This window comes from Coloeus monedula (genome assembly GCF_965178545.1).
Source record: "Coloeus monedula genome assembly, chromosome: 5".
Taxonomy (NCBI): domain Eukaryota; kingdom Metazoa; phylum Chordata; class Aves; order Passeriformes; family Corvidae; genus Coloeus; species Coloeus monedula.
Window position 1 is genome coordinate 16,890,105 of NC_138785.1, and position 12,003 is coordinate 16,902,107.

Consider the following 12,003-nt stretch of genomic DNA (forward strand, 5'->3'; position numbering starts at 1 on the left):
CAAAATACATTCAGCTGCATGGAATTATATGTCTCCACATATATTGTTCACTGCTTTTCCTCAATACAGGTATCCATGTCTCTTCAGTTTCTCCTAACAAGGACTTACTTGCCTTGGCTGTTAACTAGTGTCTTCTGTTTTTAACTCTTTTGTTCAGCAGACTAAATGGAGGAAACTATGGGGAAATAAAACCAAATAAGCAGCAGGAACTTACCTGATTCCAGAGCTGACACTGTAGGCTCTGTCCACGTTTCTAGTTCTCATCATTCTCTGTTTTGTGAGAGGTCAGCAAGAAACACTTTTCCTCTCTTTCTTGTCCTTTGCCTTGTCCAGCTTTCTGACTCCAACTATCCAAAATGGCAAATCAGTAAGAAAACTTCTTCAAAATGGTCCAAAAATTTTCACAACCTCAAGCCAGCAGTTGCTTCCTCCCAGGTAAGTTCTGTCCTACCTCCTGTGATTCTGGCTGTTAGTCTGTTGTGGTTTAACCCCAGCTGGTAACTAAGCACCACTCAGAGACTGCTCACCCCAGGTGGGATGGAGGAGAGAATTGGAAGGGTAGAAGTAAGAACACTTGTGGGTTGAGATAAAGACAATTTAATAAGCAAAGCAAAACTCGTTCACCACTTCCCATGGGCAGACAGGTGTTCAGCCATCTCCACGAAATCCAGGCTCTATCACACCTAACTGTAACTTGGGAAGACAAACTCCATCACTCCAAACACCCCTCCCTTCTTCCCCAGTCTCACATGCTGTGCATGACTCCATCTGTTATAGGATATGTGTTGGGTCAGCTAGGGTTGGCTGTCCCAGCTGTGTCCCCTCCCAACTCCTTGTGCACCTCTAGTCTCTTCACTGGTGGGGTGGGGTTGATGCCTTAGGTTTTAACTTTTATATTTTTCAAATTCTGTACTGCTTAGTGTGTAACTGCAGTTTCCTATAGCCTGTTAACTTCTGCTCTCTCGTGCTAGGCAGACATAACAAAGCCTCTCCAGACCTGCTCTCCAAGGACACTCAGACTGTCCTAGGCCCAAAAAGTAAACCAAAGCCTCTAAAAGGAAGGGCAAGCTTGGGGAAACTACATCATTAACTGAAGCTTTAATTGGAGAATTAAATATGCAAATGAACCAAACTTATAAAAGTGTGAAGAACTTGTGACCTGTTGTCCATCTTAGGGTCCATCTGGCTCCCTAGGGTGTACCTTTGAAGGCCCTTCAAATAAATACCTACCTTTGTTCCCTTATTCTTGTCTAGTCTCTGTTTTTAGGTGGCCTCTTCAGGCATCAGAGTGAGAGGCAGAAAAGGCCTTGGCTCTGTGCAAGCCCTGCTCAGCAGTAACAAAAATATCCCTGTGTTATCAACACTGTTTCCAGCACAAATCCAAAACAGCCCCGTACCAGTAACTGTAAAAGAAAATTAACCCAGACAAAAACCACCGGAGAGTCACAGGGGCTACTCCAATTCACTCATCTTGTTTAATGAAGTACAGCTGAGATACTCTGTGCCATCATATGATGCTCCACTTTTTCCTTGCACCTGACCATTTTCCTTTCCACACCACAAGCAAACAGGTATCTGGATAACAGATAAAGAAAATACTATGTACCCAGCACTTCAACAGTATTCCAGAATAACAGAAGGAATTTAGAAAAACTGGGATCCTGCAGGTCCCACTTAATTCAGATTACCACTGAAAGTTTCTGAGGCACTGCAGAGCTACTATTTTATAATTTTAATCCCTGTTTAGGAAAAACAGAGAGGCTTTACAGCCCAAAACATACAAGACAGCAACATTCAAAGCAGTCACAACATAAAACTGTCTTTTCTTACTCCAACGCTTTTTCAAAGTTTATCAAAACTTGCACAGGATCATCCAAATATTAAAACATCCAAGCAGAAACACTCCTTAAGACTTACATGATGGATGGTTACAGCACTAATTAAAAAAGAAGTCACTACTTCACAGCTGCATTCCATAAAAGGAATGAAACTATTGGGAACAGCTGGGAGTTTATGTAGCAGGGGCTGAAGATATCAAAACCAAAGACAGTGCCTGAGCAGCAAGCATTCTTTTTCTTTTTGGTCATCTTTAAATTTTATTTATTTTAAAGACTTATATTTGTGCTATGACTGCTTCTTTATGAAAAAGATATGTCAAACTGAATCTGAACAAAACCAAAAAACCCGTTCTTGGAATTTAGAACTACCAGGTTCTTCTATATAGGGAACTTGAACATTATGGGGATTTTTTCCCCTGTGCAGGGGGAGAATTGTTAATTTTAAAAATATATACTGAGCCAAGCAGTGGAATTAACTTTAACAAGGAAAAGAAAAAAAAAAGAGAAAAAGGTGGGATTGATTTCAAACCAAGACACTCATACTCCAAAAAGGGCTATTACTCTTTACAGTGACAGACAGATGCATTCTGTGTCTGGCTGAACATACACGGAGCTCTACTGCTCAGCGTCCCCTCACTCCTGAGTTTAATTCAGCTACTAACCTGTACTAATCATTATGTCTAAGCTCAGCACATCTTCATTTCTAGTTGTTCCTCCTCCAAGACCACACCTTTATCTGGTTTGTTAAGAGTCTGCTAAGAAGTGGACAAGACAAGGTTTTAATCAAATGTATGCAGTAACAACAGGTTTTATTCAAAATTTCCAGTAAAGAGGACTCACTCGTTTTGGAATAAAAGTACTTAAAAGTACTACAGCTTACATGAATATAAAAGAGCAAAGAGAAGAAAATAAACAAAGCAGTAAAAAAAAAAAAATTAAAAATATATATATATTTTTAAAGTTTGAAATAGACCCCCACAGGGATACTGAAGTCCTCCAAACAATTAACAGTTACTAGGTTTGGCAAAACAAAATTCTCTCACAAAATTAAAAGCCTACTTTTGTTACATAAACTGTATAAAACTGCTCAATAGTTAAAGAGCACTCTGTACAAATTTGTCTTGAAATACATAGAGCTGCAGCCTTCAAACTGCAGTAATTAATCATTTTGTCCTCTTCATGGGTAAAAGAAGCTGCACAACTGCTTTGGGGGAAAAGGAAGAGGCAAAAACAGTCCGAACTAACAAGATGAAGCCACTATGAAAACAAAATGCACAACAAAATTCAGACCTCAGTTTAAACTAACACACTATGTTTACAATATATTCTACATTTCAGTTGTCATTTTCCCCTCCCACTCCCACCTCCCCCCATTCAAATATTCCTAATTCCTTTATGGTCTAAATCTAATTTATTTCTAAACTTTCAAATACACCATACATACATTTAGCAAAAGAACATACCTAACATTCTTACAGCAGTATGGTCAGGACACAATTTCAGAGATAGCACACAGTTACTGAGATTAAACCTTATGATTTCTTTTACTTTCAAAGAGAACAACAACCATCAATGTCATGTTTTTAAGAAGTACTGAAGAGAGGCTGCAAAAAGCAGACTTGGCCAACTTCCACTCTTAGCTCCAGAGGACAAGGGGGAAACCAGCGAGTGCTGAATGAGGAAGGAGAACCTTAAGAGTGCTGGCTACAGAAAAATCCTTTGGGAACTGGGTCCAGCACACTGAGTTTGGCTTTGGCTCTGTCGTCCCTCTTGTACTAAGCCCCACAAATCAACTCCACAATAGTACATTACAATGTAAACTAGAATTCTTTATACCGACAGTATGTCAAAGGGGTTTATTTATCTTTGTTTTCTGAATCCAACAGTTGGTCACAGAAGTCAAGTGTTTTCATGGCTCTTTTTCAGCTGTTGCCAGTTGAGGGGGAAAAAAAAATAAAAATGTGTGTCTGACTCATACATCTTTCAAGTACATGCAAGGCTCAACTGTTTCCAAAATGCAGGAGCTTGGGACTTTTTAAGACACTGAAGAAATGGGATTATGAGGAGAGCCCATCTGAGTAAGTACTTTATCCAGCCACTGAAGGGGACCATGGAGATGTATCTCTATCCAGCAAGGAGTGCTCGTTACATCCTGGCGATGATACTCAGCTCCCCAGCCCTGGAAACAGAATCATAAGTGGGGAAAGAAAAAACAAATCACCTTATATTATAGTATTAAATACATGAAAAGTATACTTCTTACCAAAATAGCTTTCAACAGTCATTATCAGCAGGGTGGCATAGCACCCATAGCACCCACCAACTATTAATCACATTTCAACAAATCAAAAGCTAAAAAATCATAAATGTGGAAAAAGTATTGTGTCCGAACTCTTGGAATGGAAGTCTTTAAAGGCATAACCTGTGGCAGTGCAAAATTTTCCCATACATCACTGCCAGCTGCCTGAGGTCCCTATAAAGCCTCTGAAGAGGGGGATATTCAAATCTTCTCTGCCAAGACTGAAAACAGAACAAACTGGGGGGAGATGCTGCCAAACAGATAAAAAAATTAAAAGATGAGGTGATAGACTGATGTGGAAATGGGGGTGGGGCATCTGTCTGACAAGAACCAAAGTATCATTCTCAGGATGGAGATGACAAACTGAGCAGTAAGTCAGAAGCATTCATCCTTGGAGAAAGAGGGCATGGCCATTCCCCATCAGGCTACTTCTCAAGTTAAGACAGGTTTTGTTTCAGCTCACACCTGATTCTGTTACAGTAATTACCAAAGATACAAAGAGATACTTAAAAGCATTCAAAATTGTTTTGTAAGTGAACCATTTCTGGGGCAGGTCTGAAGAGAAGACCATGATATCTGGAGGTACAGTTTGCTCTGCTCTGTATTAACCCCTAACGAAGGGATTTCCCAGCTCCCAGCACAGGTGGCAGCAGCTCTGAACACTGTGCAGTGCAACTTCCTGTTGCAAGGCATGGATCATTGATAGAATTTTGGGATCAATAAAAGAACTGTACAAGCAAGAGCCTGCAAGCAAAAGGCCTGTGTGAGAAAAACTCTCCATGAGAAAATCCCTGTGTGAAAAAACAGGCCTGGGAACAAGAAAGGAGTTTGAGAAGGTACAGTTGTACAGATAAGACCCGGAGAAGGGGAGGTGAACTCTGAATTCTTTTAATCATAACATAACTGTAGAAGCTTGCCAATGTAAGTCCAATTATGTAGAAGTAGAAATGCGCTTTGATAAGTTTTAAGCCACTTAGGAGTTAACAAGCTGGTACACTATGTAAGTGCCTCTGGATTGCTAATGAACGGAGCTTGCTTTTATCAACCATATTGGTTTGGACTGCAATTTCTCCCCCCACCAGAGTCCACAGACCCCTCAATTCTAACAACTTCCAATACACAGGAGGTCCTGTTTGTTTAGGCAACACTGCCATACAACTCTGTAGGCTGCAGAGATGTAAACAGCCTATTCAATTTTAGGAACCCCTGTCTTAACACATCTGAAAGTTCCCATCTTCCCATCATGAAGAGCACTGCAGCATATCACCATCTTCATTTGATTACTTTCATGTAAGGACCAGCCCTTTTATATCAGTACCTATGTTGACACTCACACAACAGCCACATAACAAATCCTGACCTTGCATGCCTTCCTAGAATAGAAAAGTATGCATATTATTCTAAATAATGACTGCAGTTCCTAATTTGGGAGTTGCTGGTCAAGATTTAGAGGACTTACGTGAAGAAACATCTTCTGCAAGTCACCTCAAGCTTTCTAAGTATGTGGGTCAGATGGATTTCTGTCCCCAAATACTTCATTTCACTGAGATCTGTTTTATACCCAATGAGCATTCCATCCTTAAAATTCAGCAGCCATTAATAAGCTGATGAAGAGAGTTACTGGACCATTCAAAATCATGACATTAAGAAAAAATAATTTACTTTGCTTATAAAATAATCACATACCTTTACAAAACTCATCCGGAGAGTGCACATCTTCGTAAGCTCATACACTGTCTCAAAGCCATGGTTCACTGACTGAGCCAGAAGCTGAGCAAACTCTTGATTATTGAAAATCTTCAGACTGCAGCCACTGGGGATTTTGCAGACCGTGGTGGGATGGAAGCCGTGGTGGTAGTTGCAGTTCCGACTTTGCACAAAGATGCTGCTGTCGCTCAGACATTCAGCGTACACCTCCCCACCAACATAGTAGAGATGGACCCCTGCGAGGAGAAGGTTGGCATAAGGAGGGTTGACAAATTCACATCTGTGTCTGTTTTCATGCTCTTTCTCCACAGAGATAGTCTTCTGCTTAAAAAGATAAACCTTAACTGCATATCAGAACATCATCTGTATTCAGCCTTCATTTTTACTCTTCTCTTTCATCAGCAGGCGATCTGAAAGAAGGCTATGCATGTATGTATGTATGTATGTATGTATGTAAGGGGAATCAACATGTTACATATTCAGCAACACTAAACCCGCAAGCACAGTAGTTTTGATGCCTTCCCATTGGACAACCTGACCACTTGAACTTTTTCTTGTTATATTTAAGTGAAGCAGTAATTGGGAATCCAAGCAGAGAGAGCAGAAACCTGCTGCATCATTTGTAGATACTAAGGCAGCCCCAAGCTTGATGCTCTGGAGAAGTCTTGAATTCTAGTTTGGGTAGCATGAGTTTTGTCAGCTAGCTTTGATTTCAGAAAGCTAGGTGGGGAATAAAAAAGGCCTTCAAATTCTTCAGCCATATCTGCCAAATGAGAGTACACACAAATTTTACAGTGCTTTCCCCTTCTAGTGCCTGCTCCCTCACCTGTCTTCCACAGCAGCAAAGCCCCAGAAGAGTAGCATATAGAGAACCTTTGTGTCAGTAGGAGTCAATTCCAAAGGTTTTGAGAAAGCCCGAAAATTTACGTTCTGTGTTTAAAAATGGTTTATTTGCTACTTAAACCTTTCACCTCCCACAATGTCACAAATCCCAGAGGTGAACACACAGAATTAAACTCGACTGCAGTCCAGTAAGAAAGCCTTGACTGTGCTCTGTCATGTAAGATTTTGCCACTGACTGTGTGGGTACATACATACTCCCACCTGATCTGCAAAAACATTTATGGCTATGTCTTCAGGTTTGGGATTTACTCCTCCTTTCTCAAAGGCTAACAGTTCTACATCACCATCACTTGTACGCATTTACTATTCAACTGCATCCTTGTCTCTCCCACGCTCTGCTTTGGTACACATACAGTTAAGTGCTTCAGCAGAATTCTGCCTGCAGCTGGGTTACTCTTAACAGGAAAAATGAATGAGGTGTTAAATAAATATCCTGATACTTGGGAAGATGGATGGGGAGGAAAAGAAGGAAGAAGTATTAGCACTTGAGTGGCACAACACAGGTGTGGTGCACTGCTGAGAGCTGCACAAGTTCTTATGAAGAGAAAAGCTCTCCAGACTAGGGACTCGGACTCGAGGACCTGACAGTTCTCTTCAGCTTCAATTCTTTCCTCCTCTCATGAACTGGCACGTAAAACATCCACCCCACTGCTTGGGCATGCTGAACCCTCAACTGTCTCAGAAAATTTACAGTTTACAAATAATGTAAATACCTAAAATATTTGCCTTGCAGGAATGGCCCCATAGTAGGGGGCAATGTCAGTTTTGCCTGCCATTTGCATTACAGGTGAGTTCAGAAAAGAGGACTGTATTAGTCAGGCATAAAGATGAAGATTTTCTCTTTTGCAAGACTGTCACAGACATGGAAGGGAAGCAAAAAATTCCCACGGAAAGAATCACCAGCCTGTGAAACATGCATTTGGAATAAACTGATTTAGCAGGTTATCTCCCAAAATACATCTTAGAATAGCTAATTTATGTTAGAACTAAGGCTACCTAAAAAATTTGGTGCCAAGAACCACAGTGAGGATTTCCATATACAGTAATAATCAAGATAAATCAAAACCATTTCATTACACAAACTGCCTTAACCTCTCATTCTAGTTTACATTTCGATAGCCTTCAGGCAATTAAAAATTGATTAAGGGTAAAAGCTTCCTGTAATTACACACCAGGTAGGAACAATACTTTGTTTATAAGACTAGGCCAGAAAATTATATGTTTACCAACACAGGCACTTCTCCCACATCCTAGGGAAGAGCAGCTTTCTCTTGAGGGAAGTGGCCCAGGTTGTATGTCTCAGGAAATGCCACCCACCTCCAAAATGGATGGCCAGATCCCAAACCCACCTTTGCCGATGTGCCGCCTCGTGTTCTCAATGGTGGAGTTGCGGTTGACATTGGAGAGCAGCCCCAGGCAGAACCTGTTCTTGTTGTTTGAGGGGTCAGTGAAGCCATCCACCAGGATGCTGGTGGAGGACGCGTGGAACGCCTCCCCAACACGGTTGTTCAGCTCATAGTAGACGATGGAGCACCAGTGCTTCGGCTCTTCGTAAGCAACTGCCTGGACATCTGGAAAGTAACAACGGAAACCTTACAGCCTAACAGTGCTGGAACACAGGCTCGACGTGTAAAGAGTCATAACCCTGCAGATTTAGGCTACATGGAGTAGAATAATTTCTACCCAAGACTCAGAAGAGACAAAGGCTGGCACTAGGTATGAGCAGAAAAGTGCAGGAAGCTCCTGGACACATCCCAAGCACTGCCCCAATATCCTTGCCCTGTTTTCTTACAACATGCCACAGTGCAGGCCCAGACAGCAGAGAAATGGTGCAACTGCACAACTCAGCTTTCTTTCCTATTCAGTAGATGGGATTTCTACTTCAGTTCATTTTACTAACAAACAACAAGTCACCTGTTTGCTTACTGCAAAGCTGTATAGCAACAGGAAGAAACAGCATCACACAACTGCATCAAAAACCATTCCTCACTTTACAAAGAAGTACAGCAGGGAAGCTTAAATATACAGTCAGCAGATCAATCTTTCAGCATCCAGAGCATGACCAAATCCTTCTCCTGGGTTTTTTGGGAGAATGGTAGGAGACTTCAAAAAACCTAAGAGAGACTGATATTTGTCTGCAGAACATGCATGAAGCACATCCACAATATGAAGAGATACTGCTTGGGATTGGAGGATGAATAGGGCATTCACACACAGGATCCCAACAGTTACACTGGGCTGGAGAGCAGAGGAACTGGAGGAAGAGAGTATTTAATGAGGACCTTTTATTCATCAACTGCTACCAAATGCAAGATCTCCAACTCTTCACCAACAAAAGAACAACTTGCTCAGCAATAGCAAGGATTTCTCAGAATGTAGTTATCCAGATGCTCATAACAAGAAGTTCCTCCTTGGCAGCTCCTAACTGAAGCTGGGAATTGTACAGAAAGCTGACAGGCAATTCCTGGTTCACTTCTAATCATTCAAGCACTAGAAACACGTGGAAGTCTTGAAGTCACACTTGTGACTGTGCATGAGAAACAATTTCTCCAGATGATACCAAAGGCCTTAGCCAAGAAGTTTCCCAGTGGGTATCCAACAACTCCAGGCTTCTTCATATACCTATCTCCACCCAGAGCACATTCTTTAAGGTGCCAAATACAGCTAAAAATTGCTAAACTGCCTCCAAATAAAAGGAGGCTACCAGGGGTTGTGGTTGCTTTATGTGGTTTCTTTCAAATGAAGGACACTATTTCACTACTAAGACTAGGAAAGTGGGACTTGCTGCTAAAACACCAAATTCACAGATACCAAAGCCAAGTGCTACAATGAAAATCAGACTGGTATTATGGGAAAACTTGTTTTTCTGGCCATAAGTTTCCTTCTCCCAGCTCCAAGTTTTTACTGGTATCAGCCAACTAAGATTTGTGCTCATATTCTCCTCTGTTCACAGATTACACTGCTATGAGTTTTTGTTACAAAAAGCAAAAATCCCCCTCAAGCCAGCAGTACACAGTAGATACAAAAGGTGGCAAATAATCAAGAGCAGGATAACACATCCTACATCACTATGCAAAACTTCTGAGCATAGTGCTTATTGCTAACTACTTGCTTAAAAACACTGGTAAAAAGCTCATCTTTCCTGATACTCTGGCACTTTCTATCCCTTCACATCGCTGTTTAAAAAAAAAAAAAAAGAAAAAGATGAAGAAAAACCAGTCTTTAATTATTAGTAAGAGGTTACTACATTTTTAATTCCCATAAAGATGCCAGCAATTATCAAAGCTGCAGCTTTGCCCCAGTTCTCAAAGTCAGGAAGAAATCTTGCCAGCTGGCCATTCTTACAGAATTAATCATATCTCTCTCACACAGATTTCATACTGACTTCCTTGCATTTGCTTTAAGTCATGCAGAGCAGGTGCGTTTAGTCTCTCTATTCCCAGCATGGGCCAACAATGGAAATTACCCAACTTCATTGACAGGATGCAGCTTGTTAAATCAAATCTCTTAAGGCTAACAAATCACCATGAAGAACATGCTTCAAAAAAGTTTGCAACAAAAATGGTGCAGTAAGTTCACAGTAAAAACTCTTCTTCTACAACCTGTGGCAGATTTTTTTTTAAAGTACTGCAATCACAGCATACATATGTGAATAATAAACATGTGAAGGCACCCAAAAGTCTTTCTTTTTAATGAAGGGACAGAGATGAAAATCCATTGTACTAAACTACTAGAATGGAAAAATATCAGTAGACACAATTTTTATTTTGAAATGGCTGAATGATAAAGAGCAAGAAGAAAAATGTAAAGCCTTTTCTCTTTATCAATTCTCATGTGTTAGAGGAATTCTACAGTACTCATGTGTTTTGGGAGAGGGACACACATGCAGAGGTCTGCAGCTAGGCATAAAGTTTGATAAATGTATTTTGGGGCAGTAAATTTCTGGCCCAAAATTCCTGCAAACTATTCACACACGCAAAGTGTAGTCTGCGTGATTAGCAAAAAATGGGGAGTGCTACAGATGGGGTTTATCACATTCAAAACTCATTCCAAGCAGAGTAAAACAGGCTAACACAAAAGCCATCCAAATTGTTCTAAGAGGGCAGATACACTTCCTGAAACCAGACATTGAGCTTAGCAGCAAAGCAAGTACCAAAAAAACCCCCAAAAACCCAAAAAAAACCACCAACACCAAAAAATCCAAAACACAACAGTTAAATTGTTCATGTGCTTGTGATCTTGATAATTATTCTGGCACAGCATCCAGCTTGCTGCTCTTTCTTGGCATGGGCCACAACTGTGTAAGCTGAAGTGTTCTCTGAAGGGGCCATTTTTCACAACGTGATGATGAATGCACCGAATCCTTTGCTCAGCAGCGGCGGCTGCTGCTGTGGCTTTAGCAAGCAATGTGTAAAAACATGTCTGTGTCACAGTACATAAAGCAACAGGTCTTTATTTAAATACAGATTTTTAAAGTCTGTAGCAATGCCACGCCTCAGGAAGGTAACTCTGTATTCTGAACCAAGTGTTATCACTGCCTGATTCAAAGATGAAACAAAAATGGGACAAGAGGGTGGAACTACACAAAATACAAGAAACCATAAATACCCTTATAACCAGAAGGGGAACTTTCTTAAAAGCAGAACATACTCTTTAAAGACTAAAGTTTAAAACTCAGGACAAAAACATAATAAAAAAGTACAATTTTATAAGATGTACTGTCTCAGAGGAAAAAAAGCAGATATTCCAGCTGCCCATATAAAACGTCTCTGGGCATTTACATAACTGACAGTTTAGCATCCCTCCTCTGGTCAAGTCTTTGCTTGGAAAGCTATATTTCACCACATCTACTGTAACCCACAATTCAGCAGGTATTCTATAGCATTAACTGCATTGCTCCAATAAATCAATGTAATCATAAGAGAGAAAGAGATTCCTTTGCTTGCACACATGTAATTTCAGTATCACATGCAGAAATGTGCAGCCTCATAGAAGTTCTTTCCGTTCAGAGATTAGTGGAAGTTCCCAATAGAAAACATAAAATTACTTTGGTCTTTGAGTTCTTTGCGAGTAAGAAAGTAATAAACCCCATATATTTTACATTTTTAAAGAGTCATGGGATAGATTCCTGTCTTAAATAAATATTTACATTTATAAATAATCTCCAGCTTTACTATTTCATCCCTCACAACAACAGAAGAAAAATTAAATGGCCGTTTTTTTCCCTTTTCTGCAGACAACAATTTTCATGAATAA

The 12,003-nt window shown here is 40.4% G+C and overlaps 1 protein-coding gene across 2 annotated transcripts in view; it reads right to left on the bottom strand.

Annotated features, from left to right (window-relative positions):
- Positions 1-3,213: 3,213 nt before the first annotated feature.
- Positions 3,214-12,003, bottom strand: part of SMAD1 (SMAD family member 1) — a 44,406-nt gene continuing 35,616 nt past the window's right edge. For both annotated transcript variants that reach the window (XM_082281391.1, XM_082281392.1), the window contains exons 5-7: positions 8,097-8,318; positions 5,824-6,080; positions 3,214-4,017 (exon numbers count right to left, since the gene is read on the bottom strand). In XM_082281391.1, coding sequence (XP_082137517.1) covers positions 3,874-4,017; positions 5,824-6,080; positions 8,097-8,318 — 623 coding nt within the window. In that variant the 3' untranslated portion in view covers positions 3,214-3,873. The remainder of the gene's footprint in view (positions 4,018-5,823; positions 6,081-8,096; positions 8,319-12,003) is intronic.